The 16,771-nt window shown below is 39.8% G+C and overlaps 1 protein-coding gene across 1 annotated transcript in view; it reads left to right on the forward strand.

Annotated features, from left to right (window-relative positions):
* Positions 1-16,771, forward strand: part of LOC126284097 (DNA (cytosine-5)-methyltransferase 3B-like) — a 338,027-nt gene that overhangs the window by 72,608 nt on the left and 248,648 nt on the right. The window contains exon 3 of the mRNA XM_049982791.1: positions 7,111-7,202. Within this exon, the coding sequence (XP_049838748.1) occupies positions 7,111-7,202 (92 nt within the window). The remainder of the gene's footprint in view (positions 1-7,110; positions 7,203-16,771) is intronic.

Here is a 16,771-nt window from a genome sequence, read left to right on the forward strand (position 1 = left end):
GTTGGTCACCAACAATTCTTTTAAATTATGTTTAAATTGTGTCTTGTCTGAAACTAAACTCTAAATGGTTGCTGGTAACTTATTGAAAATATGCATTGCTGAATACTGGACTCCTTTCTGGGCAAGAGTAAGTGGTTTTAAATCTTTATGTATATTGTTCTTATTCCTAGTATTGATACTGTGTACTAAGCAGTTAGTTGGAAAAGATGTGTATTATTTACAATAAACTTCTTTAAGGAATAAATATACTGAGAAGCTGTGGTTAATATGCCCAATTCTTTGAATAGGTTTCGACATGATGTTCTTGGATTTACACTACTCATTACTCTTATTATACGACTCTGTACTCTAAAATTTTTTTCTCTTTTTGTGGAGGTACCCCAGAATGTGATACCATATGACATAGCGGAGAGAAAACAAGCAAAATGTGCCATTTATTAAATATTTATGTCTCCTATGCCTAACATCATTTGCATTGCAAATGCAGACTTGTTTAGGCACTTTAGCAGTTCATTAGTATGTTGCTTCCAACTGAATTTATTACCAAGTTGTAATCCCAAGAATTTTACACTATCAACTTCTCGTATTTCCATGTCATCATATTTTATACACACACTAGAAGGAAATCTCTTGGAAGTTCGGAACTGCATATAGTGGGTCTTTTCAAAGTTTAGTGACAGTGAATTGGCTATGAACATCTTATAAATGTCAGTAAAAATTTGATTAGCTGCCCTTTCTAAATTTATATTTGATTTACTATTTATTGCAATGTTTGTATCATCTGCAAATAAGACAAACTTGGCACCTGGAAATGTAATAGATGACAGGTCATTACTATACACAAGAAACAGTAGTGAACCTTGTATGGAACCTTGGGGAACACCACATGTAATTTCTTCCCAGTCAGATGATTTCTGATTGCCTACTGCTGAAGTGTTACATAATGACACCCTTTGTTTTCTATTAGTAAGATATGACTGAAACCACTTTGCAGCACTACCAGAAACTCTGCCCAGAGTCCATCTCTCTACTTACCCTACAACTCCCCACACTCCCACCTGCTACTTGCTTCCAAAAGTCCATAAACCCAACCACCCAGGACACCCCATTGCGGCCGGTTACTGTGCCCGCACTGAGAGAATCTCTACTCTCATAGACCAACACTTTCATCCTATCCTCCTATATAAAAGATACCAAGTATTTCCTCCACCAACTCTCCAGAGTTCCTGTCCCTTTACCACACGGCACTCTGCTCGTCACTATTGATGCCACCTCCCTGTACACTGACATTCCTAATGTCCATGGCCCTACTGCTATTGAACACTGCCTTTCCAGATGCCCTATGGACTCCAAACGAACAACCTCCTTCCTAGTCTCCATGACCAACTATATCCTCACCCACAATTACTTCCCCTTTGAAGGAATTACCTACAAACAAATGCAGGGGTATGCCAACCTATTCATGGGCCATCTAGAGGAATCCTCCCTAAAAACACAGCATCCTAAACCCCTCACCTGTTTCATATTCATTGATGACATCTTTGCTATCTGGATTGACACCCTATCCACATTCCTCCAGAACCTCTACAACTTTTCCCCCATTTGCTTCACCTGGTCCTACTCAACCAGTAAGCCACCTTCCTAGATATTGACCTCCACTTAAGAGATGGCTACATCAGCACCTCCATCCATATCAAACCTACTAACCACCAGCAATACCTCCACTTCAACAGCTGCCACACATCCCATACCAAGAAGTCCCTTCTGTACCGCCTAGCCACCTGATGTCGTTGCATCTGCAGTGACGAGCAGTCCCTCTCAAAATTTACCACAGGTCTCACTGAATCCTTCACTGACCATAATTATCCTCCCAACCTTGTACAAAAATAAATCTCCCTTGCCTTAACTTTCCAGTCTCCCACCACCTCCAAAAGTCCCACAGTCTGGCCACAGAGGAACATTCCCCTCGTAACTCAGTACCATCCAGGACTGGAGCAACTGAATTACATTCTCTGCCAGGGTTTTGATTACCTCTCGTCATACCCGGAAATGAGAAATGTCCCGCCCACTATCCTTCCCACCCCTCCTACTATCGTATTCCACCGTCCACCGAACCTACACAATATGCTCGACAATCCTTACACAACCCCTGCTACCAATCCCTTACCTCGTGGCTCATACCCCTGTAATAGACCTAGATGCAAGACCTGTCACATACATCCTCCTACCAGCACCTACTCCAGTCCTTTCAATAACATCACCTGTCCCATCAAAGGCAGGGCTACCTGTGAAACCAGTCATGTGATTTACATGCTACGCTGTAACCACTGTGCTGCATTCTATGTAGGCATGACAACCAACAAGCTGTCTGTCAGCATGAATGGCCACCGACAAACTGTGGCCAAAGAACAAGTGGACCACTCTGTTGCTGAACACACTGCCAAACATGATACCCCTCACCTCAATGACTGCTTCACAGCCTGTGCCATATGGATCCTTCCCACCAACACCAGCTTTTCTGAAATGCACGGGTGGGAACTTACCCTGCAGTACATCCTACATTCCTGTAACCCTCCTGATTTCAACCTTCATTAGTCATTGTCCTCACCTATCCAGCCCCCTTCTTGTTCTCATTTCAGCACTACACAGCTGTCATTTCACCACCACACACAGTCTTTTAATTTCTTTTTATTTCTCTCCTTTCCACTACTCCCTCCCCTCCTCCCCCCCCCCCCCCACCTTCTCTCCTGCTCTCTGTCTAAACTGCAGCACTTCAATGCCTGCCACCTCCACCTTACTATCCTTCCCCCTCCCCACCACAGCCTCTTCCTGACCCCCACCCAGTCACCGCTCTCATCATGCACTGGTGCTGCTGCTCACAGTGTGGTTTCAGTTGACCAACACTGCAGATGTGTGTGCAAGTTGTGTTTGTGGGAGCGTGATGTGTGTGTGTGTATGTGTGTCTTGCTGACAAATGCCTTAATGGCCAAAAGCTGTAATTGTGTGAATCTTTTTGTTGTGCCTATCGTGACTCAGCATCTCTGCTATGTAGTGAGTAGCAACTTTCCTTCTCTAATGATGATAGGCTGACACACTTCCTTCTCAACTACATCTTCCCTTCATGTCCTCTGATACTTACGATTGCTCTCTCGATTTTGTTCAAGGGGTAAATGGTTCAGATGGCTCTGAGCACTATGGGACTTAACTTCTGAGGTCATCAGTCCCCTAGAACTTAAACCTAACTGACCTAAGGACCTAACTAACCTAAGGACATCACACACATCCATGCCCGAGGCAGGACTCGAACCTGCATGCGTAGTGGTCGCACGGTTCCAGACTGTAGCACCTAGAACCGCTCAGCCACTCCAAACGGCTCAAGGGTTAAATAACCTTTCACTAGCTGTGTTTTATCCCTGTTTATATTCAACATTACAAAGAGTGTAGTCCAGCCAGCATTGTGAAAAGCTTTCTCTAAATCCACAAATTTTATAAACATAGGTTTGCTTTTCTTCAGCATGTCTTGTAAGATAAGTATTGCATGTTCCTGCATATATTCACAATCCAAACTGATATTCCACAAGGTCAGCTTCTACCAGTTTTTTCATTTGTCTGTAAAAAATGTGTGTCAGTATTTTGCAATCATGATTTCTTAAACTGATGGTTTGGTTGTCACACTACTCAGCACCTGTCTTCTCTGGAACTGGTATTTTTACATTCTTCTTGTAAGTCCAACAGTACTTCACCTCTCATATCTTGGACACTAGGTGAATAAATTTTGTCATGGCTAGTTCTCCCAAGGATCTCAATTATTCTGAAAGAATGTAGAGTACACTATGGCTCCTGACTCATCATAGGTCTTTCCGTGCGATGTAAAACTCTACTTCCACTGTCATATCTCCCATCTTATCTCTCAAGTTATTCACGCATTTCTACTAGGCACTTTCTTTTCACAGAGCTAATCCTCTACTGCCTTCACTATTTCATCTCTCAAAGCTACCTGTTGATCTTTGTTTTTTATTTGTATTCAATATATTCCATTCACCTGTTTCAGTCAAATTTTGCCTAGTACTCCCTGATTCCTTCAATTTACTTATGTCCCATCTTCTTAATATCCTATCTTTTAGCAGTCACTCTGGCTATTCTTGCTATATGTTAATTATCTACCAGTTAATTTCAACAGGAGACAATCATATTTGCAGATGATATACACATTGGTGTGAAGCAAAGCAAAGAGGTATCAACAGAGGAAATAGTGAATGTGGCTCTGGTGAAAGTTACCGACTGATTTTGCACAAATGGCCCAGCTTTAAACTTTCAAAAAACAAGGTCATCCAGTTTTGCGCTGTCCTAAATACCCAATCTCCAATTAACCGAGTATATTAACTAGATATAATTAACAGAATAGAAAGTTCTTAGGTGCACATGTTGATGAAAACTTAACTGTAAAATCATATAGTAGACCTGCTAAAATGTTTAGATTCAGCCAATTTTGTCATAAGAATAGTTGTCAACTTTTGGGATACAGATGTCAGTAACTTAACATATGCTGCATATTTTTGTTTGTTGATATTTATCAGATCATATTCTGGAGTAACTGCTTCCTTAAGCAAAAAGTATTCATTGTACAGAAGTGCTTAAGATTAAATGTGGAGTTCACGAATGTACAGCTGGCAGGTACCATTTTAAGCAGCCTCACAAAACATTTATTCAACTACAAATTTTTTTATCAACAACCCATCTGATTGGTACTAAGGCCAGGATTCAAACTAGGTCTCCCACTCACTTGGCAGAAGCGCTAACTGCTGCATCACCTTGACTCTGCGGCTAACACAGCAGCATGGATTACACTAGTATGTCTCCCTCCCTAATACAGATTTCAGTTCACACCTTAGGCCATCTTGATGTTCACACTTCTTAACTCATGTCAGTGCTGCCAAGAAGGGTCTCCAACATTGAAACAGCACCTTAGCAATGAATGAAATGGGGATATTCCTGCCTGTATCTCAGGTGTACGTGATATGTTAATCAAGATGGGCTGAGGTGTGCATTTGAGTTTTTATTAGGGAGGCAGAAGTACCAGGATAATCTGTACAGCTTTGTAGCCATAGTGCTAGGATGCCACAGTAGTTAGGACATATACCTAATGAGAGTTAGACCTGGGTTTGAATCCTGGCCTTGGTACACATTTTAATTCATTGCTTCAGCTTGTACTCATTATTGTAGATAAAATTGGAGACTTACTATGTCTTTGGGACGTATTATTTATCTGATTCATCTGAGTTTGATAGTAACAGAGATATTCACAGGTATAACACTTGAATGAAAAATGATCTGCTTTACCATCTGGTGAGTATAACTTTGACACAGAAAGAGGCGAAATATGCAGCTAAAAAAGTGTTTGACAATCTACCCATGGAAATAAAAGTCTGGCAGTAGAAGGGCTCTCAAATGATGTTTAAACATATTTCATCTTAACAAATTCTTCTATATGAAAGAGAAGGTCTTGAATAGGATTAATTAGTCATTTATATAATGAAGAAAGTTTCTTAATGTAAAGCATATAACCATAAAAATATTTTTTTTAAAGTATGCTGTTCAAAAGAATTGAGGGAACATTTGGATCAATGTTCAGTATACTGAATCTATTTTAATACAGGCAGCATTTGTTGATTTATTGTGTGGTTTAACATCTTCACTTTCAGTGTAGACAACAATTAAAATCATTCACTATATGTTGTGTGTGTTATGCATTACAGTGTGAGGTGACCCCTTAAAAGGAAGTGAGTACCAGGGTTACAGTGTTTTGTACTGGGTACACAGCTGGCAGTTGTCATTTTTGGTCATTGTATTCAGCCAAGCACATGCAATGTGACATGTTAAAGCAGTGCAAATTTTAAGGGCAGTCTGAACAAGGATGGACTTTCAGTCATGTTGCTGCAGAGGCCAATGCCTCTCCATGTGTCTGCCATAGGTTGTAGATATACTATGCTATGGGAGACAGTTGAGTATACAAGCTGAGTTGGACAAGGTTGCCAAAACATTACAATCCATGTGAAGACTGATATCTGGTCATCTCTGCATTGCAGCAATGTACAGATACTGCCAGAGCACTACAAGACAATCTTAGAAGAGCCTCGGGAGCCACTGTGTCTGATCAGACTGTAATGTACAGGTTAGAAGAAAAGACCATATGACCCAGATGTCCCATTTTAGTACCTCATTTGACCCAACAGCATATTCCAGCTCACCTTCATTTCTCCCATTCCCATGACAACGGGCCACTTCGTCACTGGTGAAATATCTTATTCACAGATGAGCCCAGATATCCTTCTGACACAAGATAATAGCCATCTTCATGTGTGGTGACTGCAGGAAATTGACTGATTTCCAAGATTCTGCGATTTTGTGGGGAGGCTTCAAGTATAAACAGCCACACTGATCTTATTCTTGCCCATGGTTGCATTATTACAAGGTAGTATGTAGAATAGATCCTGGTGGTGACCCTGAATTCCTTCTAATATCAGGGCCTATGTGATCGATGACAGCAGGAATGTCTCACAAAGTCTGGACACTGAAGCAGTGGAATGTCTGCCTGTGAGTCCTGACCTAAACCCCATCATGCTTATGTGGGACATACTTGTGGTTGTCCTGTTCCACCACAGACTCTCCAAGAACTCTCATGGGGTCTCATTGAAGAATGGGAATGGATACTGCAGGGTGCCATCCGTAAACATATTGCAGAGCATGCCATGTAGGTGTCAGGCACTGATGAATGCTCACACAGGGCATACATATTATGGAACCTCTCAATGTCAAAGAAAAGCACCCAGGATGATGGAATGTATGATTGTGTTCACTTTGTTAATGAGACCTGTCAAATGCTCAGTTCTTTTTATGTAAATGATGGAGGATGTAACGTTCTTTTAGATGAGAATTGTATGTGTTCTGTCACTGATTTGGTGACATATCTCACATCATAACATTCATAATTAATATGATATACAGAACACATAACTAACATGTAAATTAATTTTTTTGTCCTGTTCTTCATTTCCTAATAAACTAGTGACATAATTGCTCCATCTTTATTTATTTATGGTTTCATTACAGGTATCACACTTAAATGTGTTGTCTTCATATTACATTAGAACAGATCTGCAGCTTTCAGCAATGCAGCATGCTGAAAGAAGTTACCTTCAGAGGTTTGTAGAATTTCACTTAAGTCTCTCTCTCTCTCTCTCTCTCTCTCTCTCTCTCTCTCTCTCTCTCTCACACACACACACACACACACACACACACACACACACACACACACACATACACACATCAAAGTCTTTGGATCAAACATCTAGAGGTTACAGATCACGACATCAGGCACAACATTTGTTAGAGATAAAATGTTGCTGAGACCTTGAGACCTCCCAGCAGCGCTAGGCATCATTTTCTATTGGTTATGCCCCCAAGGTTCATCAGGGTATAAGCACTCAGTGACATGTTGGCACCTTGCATGTTACCTGTAATCTAGTCACTTACTCCCTGTAAAACAGGGTAGGCCCAGCAAAATTAAAGTCCCGGATGTGCTTTGCTTCTAAAATATCTTTCTCTGCTTTGAGTCACTCATTCTTAAGGCTTTGTTGTTGAAAATCTCACTGAGTTTTCTGAGTAGTTAGTATGCAGCATTTCTGGTTAGCAGACCATCTAGTTTGGTGAAATTTCATCTTCCCAGGGCTGACAAATACTAAAGGATGCCTAGTGTTGCCAGGAAGTGTCAGCAAATAGTTTGTCTTAGACAAAAGTTGTTTCACTTAATGCGATCTATTACCCATAGGTGTTTGATGCAAAGACTTTGAAACACCCTGTATATATATTCTTTCTGTTATGACTTCATGGTCGTTGATAATATATAATGCCTCCTCTGAAACTTGCCACATTTGGTGGGGGCTGCTGGGAGCAAAACGAAATGAGCCCCACCCTAAACACAGCCTGCTGTGGAGAGAAGAGCAGTGTGGAGTGTACAGGCTCCCCACCTGTCTATTACATTATGTGTTTGTGTTGCTATAAAAATGAAAGTGATTATGGAGAGTACAATCTCTTAAATGTCTTGTGTAATTGAAACTGAAATCATACACTACATTAGACACATCACTGACTGGTGGTACTACAATGCTACCCCTTTGCAGTAATCTTTGTTAACTAAAGATGGCACCAACTAGAATGAGTTAGTATCAATTCAAAGTCATCTAACCTGTACCAATTCCTCTGCTTCCAGTGGTTCTCACAAAAAATGCCAACTAACAGTACACACACTGTATTTTCTCTTGTCAGTTAACAAATGACATTTTTGCATTTTCAGTTCACAAATTACTTTTTTGAACAGCTTTTATTACTTTTAAATTGTATTTTGTCTAACAAGGTAGACTAAATTTACACAGTAGCTTGCAAATCAATCATTTCCTTTATTCTGGTTTGCACACCCACAAATAATTTATTAAATGTTAGAAACAAGATTTCACCAGGGTTGTAAACATTTTGTCAAAATTCAGACTTTAGCGACATCCATTACAGCTCTGTTTTAGCTTTTAAGTCATTGACAAGTGATACTGGCATATACATTTGCATCAACTGCAATTCAGCAGTGACCAGTTTTTCAGTTTAGCATGTGTGTGCATCAATGGTCATGTTTGCACCTCCATACAAGCAATGTCAAGAACATGTAAACACATCATAAAATAAACATAAATTGCATGCACTATCATTCAAGAAGTTTAGTCACATGCACATTAGTGGACATGTGTGTTGAAAGGTAACTTCTACTGTGTTACTTTCAAACTTTGTAAACTGTCTACATTATGAGTATGTTGACATATGAAGTATGTAAAATACAAATTAGGGCATGTGACAAAACTGTTTCAACCCTGATTTCAACCTTGAACAAATTGTAAAATTAAAATATAAGTTTGCTACTAGAATCAGGATTCCACTACTGTTATGTGCATTGTCCTCACTGGTGTTTAATGTTACAACTTTTTCTGTAAAATGGCAATAGAAAAATGTGTGTGGAATGTAAAACACTCAGTCTCATTACAGTTTGCTGGGCAACAGTGCAAAGAGAGGGTGTGCCTGCATGTGTGTTTTCTGTTTCCCTGATGGCAAACTTGGTGTGTTATCTCAGTTGCTGTTTGGTCTTTCTATGCACCTGTCTGCTGCTCAATATCTCCTATATCGAGTAACTAGTGTTCCATCCCCATTCAGGTATTTACATGTTTCTTATTAATATTCATTGGCTGAAATAGGGAAAGTCAAGCTGGAGTACACAGATTCACAGTGAATGTGAATGTATGTATGTACTTCAGCTAGAAGAAGAACTATTGCTTGTTAGCAGGAATGCCATTTTCTGTTAAGTGGATTCATGCTCCATGCATCAAACCACTACTGATGGGTGCTTGCTTGTACCTTATTTTACATATTGCTCCATCCAGGAATTTTAATTATTGTTATTCAGTGGAAGACCTAACTTCCAATGCAGTAAAGATTGCAAATTCATGCTCGTACCAAGGTGCTCACTCACAAAATGTAAGATTGTTTCCTGGTTATGGAAGAAGTTTTTCCATGAACATTGTGACTGAGTTTCTGAGATTAGGTTCCAACGTTGTGACACTGTGAATGATGATTAATTTTTTTGGGAGAGTATTTGAAGCTTAGCAGCCTCCTTAGTGCTGTTTGAAAAAAGTAAGCTTTGTGCCAGCACTGGTTTTTATTTTCTTCCTTTTATCACATAATCACCAGAAAAGCATAAACAAAGCTCACTGAGGTAACAAAATCACAAGACAGTAATGTGCACATATACAGACGACAGTTGTATTGTACTCACAAGGTATAAAAGGGTTGTGCTTTGGTGGAACTGTCATTTGTACTCAGGTGATTCATGTGGAAAGGTTTCAAACGCGATTATAGCTGCATGATGGAAACTGACAAACTGTGAACACAGAATAGTGGTTGGAGCTAGCTGCATGAAACATTCCATTTCAGAAATTGTTAGGGACTTCAATGTTTTTAGATCCACAGTGTCAAGCATGCTTAGAATACCAAATTTCAGACATCACGGCTCACCACAGACAATGCGGTTGCTGACGGCCTTCTGTTAATGACCAAGAGCAGCAACGTTTGTATTGAGTAGGCAGTGCTAATGGCCAAGCAATACTGCATAAAAGAACTGCAGAAATCAATGTGAGATGTATGACAAATTTATCGTTAGGACAGTGCTGAAAATTTGGCATTAATTGGCTGTGGCAGCAGACAACCAAGACGAGTGTCTTTGCTGACAGCAAAGCACTGCTTGCAGTGCATTTCCTGGACTCATAACCATATCAGTTGAACCCCAGATGACTTGAAAACCATGATATGGTCAGATCAGTCCCAATCTCAGTTGGTAAGAGCTGATGGTTGGGTTTGGGTATGGCACATACCCCATGAAGCCATGGATCCAAGTTGTCAACAAGGTACTGTGCAGGCTGGTGGTGGCTCCATAACAGTGTGGGCTGTGTTTACATGGAATGGATTGGCATCTTTGGTCCAACTGAATCAGTCATTGACATACAGCTATGTGGAGACCACTAGCAGCCTTTCATGGACTTCATGTTCCCAAAAAGTGATGGAATTTTTATGGATGACAATGCACCATGTCACCAACCCACAACTCTTCACAACTTGTTTGGAGAACTTTCTGGACAGTTTGAACAGATGATTTGGCCACCCAGATCACCCGACATGAGTCCCATCGAACATTTATAGGACATAAACAAGAGGTCATTTCAAGCACAAAACCTGTACTGGAAGCACTTTCACAATTGTAGGCGACTTGCCTACAACAAATAATTGCATAGCCGTCCGGTATAATCAGTTAACGAAAAAATATTTATTCGTGAAAACTCACAATGAGAAGAAACTAAAAAACAACAGAGAAGTAACAAAAACTAGGAGATCCTATAGTCTTACGACAAAGATAAAAAACAACACATGACCAAAAACAAAAAAACAAAAAAACTCTCGCGAACCTTTGGTCTCACTTTGCACCAGACATGAAAAATATCACTGCCACACAGCCCCCCCCCCCCCCCTTTAAAGTGCGGAGCCCCAGGGATACCTTGATACCTGAATTTTATTCAACGTCCAGCTCTGGTGTGCGTCGGGTGTCTCGGGGGCGGTGACGTTGTTGTTTGTGGTGGTGATTCACCTGTCTCGGACAATGTACTGAGCGGTGTTTTGGTATGCTCTGCATCCATCATGTGTTGATGCACAGGTGTGGTGTCAGAGGTCTGAGAGGGTAAAACCAATGCTGGGTTGACACGTTCAATCGATACCTTTGTCAGAACACCATTGTACATTATGTCCACGGTATGCTTATTTCTACTTAGCACCTGAAATGGGCCCGTATGTGGTGGTTGTAAAGGCGATTTGACTGAGTCTGTTTGCAACATTACGTGATAGCAATTGTACAAGTCTTTGTGTACAAACAACTTACGGTTACCATGGCGAGAAGGCGGCGGGCAACGTATATTTGTGCAGTGACGTTTTAGCTGCTGCACCCAGTGTGTGAGGCCCTCTGATCCAGGTAGTAAGGTTGGTACTAAATAATCTGCAGGAATCCGTAGCGGCTCGCCGTAAACCATCTTGGCAACTGATGCACCAATATCGGGTTTGTGAGCTGTCCGCAGGCCTAACAACACTAATGGTAATGCTTTAAGTTCATATCTTTCGAAATATGCCACTGTAAAGTTTCTATCTCATTCTGAAGCCTATGCATTTCTTCCGTTATCGAACCGTATTGTTTGCCGTCGTCGTTCATTGCTTTTGCAGTTAATCTTCAACGTAGCTAACGAAAGATTTTAAGTTCCTTAATCGGAGGTCACCAATTATGTAGGTGACTTGCCTACAACAAATAATTGCATAGCCATCCGGTATAATGAGTTAACAAAAAAATATTTATTCGTGAAAACTCACAATGAGAAGAAACTAAAAAAGTAACAAAAACTATGCCCTGCAAATGGAAGTCACACACAATATTAGGGGGTTTCTCATGGCTTTTGTCACCTCAGTGTAGTACTCCTCTTGACTTTCTGACAATTTACACATTCCAGTCCCACATTTGACATGTAAGACATACCTTCAAAATGGCATGCAGTAGAAAACTCGGTAAATGGAAAGTAAATAATTCAAAGATCTGGTTCTTCAATTTTCTTTTTTTTGGCATGCTATACAAATATGAGTCTTATTAACCATTAGTTAATAAAATAGAAAGAAACATTCCACATGGGAAAAATATATTAAAAACAAAGATTCCAAGACTTACCAAGCGGGAAAGTGCCGGTAGATAGGCACAATAAAAAAAACCACACAAACACACACACAAAATTTCAAGCTTTCGCAACCGGCGGTTCCTTCGTCAGAAAAGAGGGAAGGAGAAGGAAAGATGAAAGGATGTGGGTTTTAAGGGAGAGGGTAAGGAGTCATTCCAATCCCAGGAGCGGAAAGACTTACCTTAGGGGGAAAAAAGGATGGAAAAAAGGATAGGTATATACTCGCACACACACACACACACACACACACACACACACACACACACACACACATATTCATCCATACATATACAGACACAAGCAGACATATTTAAAGGCAAAGAGTTTGGGCAGAGATGTCAGTCGAGGCGGAAGTGCAGAGGCAAAGATGATGTTGAATGACAGGTGAGGTATGAGTGGCGGCAACTTGAAATTAGCGAAGATTGAGGCCTGGTGGATAACGAGAAGAGAGGATATATTGAAGGGCAAGTTCCCATCTCCGGAGTTCGGATTGGTTGGTGTTAGTGGGAAGTATCCAGATAACCCGGACGGTGTAATGCTGTGTCAAGATGTGCTGGCTGTGCACCAAGGCATGTTTAGCCACAGGGTGATCCTCATTACCAACAAACACTGTCTGCCTGTGTCCATTCATGTGAATGGACAGTTTGTTGCTCGTCATTCCCACATAGAAAGCGTCACAGTGTAGGCAGGTCAGTTGGTAAATCACATGGGTGCTTTCACACATGGCTCTGCCTTTGATCGTGTACACCTTCCGGGTTACAGGACTGGAGTAGTTGGTGGTGTGAATGTGCATGGGACAGGTTTTACACTGGGGGCGGTTACAAGGGTAGGAGCCAGAGGGTAGGGAAGGTGGTTTGGGGATTTCATAGGGATGAACCAAGAGGTCTTGCCATAACTGATTTATAATATAAATGGTTGCCCTTTGGTATGCTGCAGAAGGGCAACAGCATGTATGCCAGAAATCATCACTACTGACCCTAGCAAATGTGTGTGTACAGCATCCCAGTGGTGAAAGCTTGACAAAAATGATGAATCATTATCACATATCACTATCAGTATATTCTGCCAGCCGAATCAATGACCACTGTTTTTTAATGTCAGACAAAATCAGGCTCCAAATCTTACTTAAAGGGTAGCCCTTATTTCTATTTGTAATGTTGTCTTCCACAGATAAGAGATAAATTATATCTTCACTAAAAAACAATGGCCATTAACTCGGCTGGCAGAATATATTGACAGTTATACGTGATACTGATTCATCATTTTTTGCCAGTTTTCACTGCTGGAGTGCTAGAGGGTAGCAGTGACTGTTCACCTTCTGCAATTTATAAAAGCTCTGCTGTTCATGGTAATAAATCTATTCTGGCAAGATTAGCATTCAGTGACCTCATTTGAAGATGACAGCCAGAGAGGCCCCAGAAATACTGCATTCAAATGATTGCTTGATCGAGCTGCAGACATGAGAAAAATATCATCAGTTAATACACTGGGAAAGTTGACATAGTCAGACCGTGTTATTTCTTCACTGAATGACACCAAAACAGAAAATCCCACCCTATTTAGAAGATGGAAGCTATAGCAGGGATTTGTATTCTGCTATAGAAAGGAAAAAAGGCTCAGGAAATTCATGATGATGAGTTGGTTGAAGGCAACTGCAGTGTCATATTTTGTGGAATTAAGAGGTGAATCTATTTGCCATGTGGATCCATGACTCTGGTAGGTGAACCAGGATGCGGCCAACTGTCCCTCAGAAAAAAAAAAAAAAAATCAGAATTTATGCTCAGTAGTATGTTCCAAGTATGTTCCAATATTTGAAGTTGTTTGAAGTCAATAACAAAGAAGATGCACTTTAGTCAATTCTAAGTCCACTGACTTCTGCTGACAGTCTGTTATTATCTCTTCTTTCCTGCCATGAAGAGGCAACTAATAATATGATGGCGTTCCCAGGACAGCTCTGAAGTGACAGAAGATGGGGAAGCTGTTCTTTAGTAATCAAACTGAGGAATGTATCGATCAAGGTGTTTCCCAGATAATCTGTCTGTAATCTATGTGGTGAATATGTGAAGAGAAAATTTTATGACCATTCTTCACATGTAGCTACTACAGGGTTTTACATATTCATGTCAGGACTGTAGCAAATAACACATAGAGTAAAATAAATCTCCACTCTGGTCTCAGGCTTGCAGTATTAATGGATGATTTGATTGTTGCAAAGGCTGAAGGATGTTGTCAATATGTCAGACAAATTTGAAGTAAATTAAATCTTAAAAGCCAATATGGCCTTGATATAAGAAGGAAAAAAGAGGAAAAATTGGAAATAGACCATATATTGAGAGATAATCTCTTACACAAGATAGAGTGTTTTCTTTTGATAATGATATGTTGCAAGTTAAAATTATGTGCCATACTGTAACTCAGATCCACATCCTTGGATTTTGCAGGCAGTGTGGTAAGAATTATGCCATCTAAGCACACCTCAGGCTTCTCCCTGTACTTCCAAGATCCTTGCTGTATCCATTCTCCCAGATATGCTACTCTCACAGCTTCATTGGGAAGCTCAAGTTTTTGCAAGAGGTTGGAAGGAAAGGTGGGGAAGCTCATGAGGCCTTGTTGAAACACCATTGTTGAGAACTTATTGCTCAAAAAGGCAAGGCCTTGGGTGCAAGTCCTAACAAAGTACACAGTCTTGTCAAATATAATGAACACCATTTATATTACAAATACTGTTGTAAGTGATCACTTTAGATGAAGTAGAAATAGTTTTCTGTTGAGGGCAACCACAAAAAGGGCCATTAGAATCTTGTTTGGGTGCAAGCCTAGAGACTCATGTAAACCCCTGTTTAAGAAAACTGGTATTCCCCCATTACCGTGTATATACATTATGGAAACCCTTTTGTTCTTTAAATTAAATGCAATAGGCAAGGACCGGAGACTACAAAAAAAACTGTGACATACATGAGCGCTTTACCAGACAAAACAGAAACTTACATATGACTCAAATCAGCACAGCACTGTGCCAAAAAGGTACTTTTCACATGGGAGTTAAGCTTTATAACAAACTTCCTGAAAACATAAAAGCTATCACTGAGGTTAATACATTTGGAAAATCTCTAAAGTCATATTTACAGCATCACTGCTTTTACTCCATTGAAGAATATTTAAATTTATGAAATGTGTTATATAAATACTTATGTGTAAAGTGTATTATTGTAAGCTTAAATATGTATGCCTTGAAATTACTTTCCGCCTCTATATTTATAAGTTGACTTGTCCAATGTCTTATGCATAAGCTGCTATGTAGACAACAGGACCAATAAAATACAATCTACAATACAACTGAAGTAGTCCATGTTTCTGAAATAAACTGTTTTGAGCTGCTTATGAACTTGTATGAAGTAGAGAATCAAACTACTATGTCATACTGGTTTATGTAAGTTTAACGCTGATTTGCTGTTGTCATTGCTGAGCTGTGACCTTGCTGTTGCAGTGGTTTTAGGAAACGGCCACCATTCTTAAAGATGAATTATTAATGGATGCAAACATCTAGTGCAATACCACTGTATATTGATAATTGCTGCATTACTGGACTAATTATAGTCATTTTATTCACCCACATTCCATTTTACAATTACATTAAACATGCCAGTTTAATACAACAGTAGAGTACAGTTAAGATTTAAGAAAAGTTATTTAAAAGTTAATTAATTCATACAAACTGGCATATAATTACTTACAGGTCTTGGCTCACAAGGATTTTATTCTATGTTGCTCTTTTATATGGACATGTTTCAAGCACATTTTCTGATAATGCCAAAACTAATGGTACACTTTTCATTTTCATCTCACTACTAGCTATCACTATGTTCTTCATGCTTTCACATTTGTCAATTTGAAAAACTGAAGCAGTAAGTTACAAACATGTTATTTGTTTCTGGAGATTCATAGTAGTAGAAAATGTTTGCATGCTGTCAACCACATACATTGATATTTTACTGGGCCATGACAGAGTGTACATGTTTTGAGACTCCTACTCTGTCTACAAGCTTGCACAGGATAGAGCAGCATGGAGAGCTGCATCAAACCAGTCTCAGGACTGAAGATGACAACAACAACAACTCTGTCTACGTGTTCTCAGCATCTCTCATAAGTAAGTTTCAGACTAAATGCTGCAAAAAGCTCAAACTGGTTGTTACATGGAGGAAAAACATTATGTGATGAAAAACTACTAATTGTGAATGTGAATAAAAATAAGGTTAACTATATCTAGGATGTTGAAAAGGATATATAAAGCATACCCAGTACCTCTTGCAAATAATTTAGGAAAACTAATGTTTGTTATAGCTGGTTGTTGGTGACTAATATGCAGCATTCTTCTGCAAGATGAAACAACCCAAATTACTAGTACTACCACTACT

Source organism: Schistocerca gregaria, chromosome 1 (assembly GCF_023897955.1).
Source record: "Schistocerca gregaria isolate iqSchGreg1 chromosome 1, iqSchGreg1.2, whole genome shotgun sequence".
Lineage (NCBI taxonomy): Eukaryota > Metazoa > Arthropoda > Insecta > Orthoptera > Acrididae > Schistocerca > Schistocerca gregaria.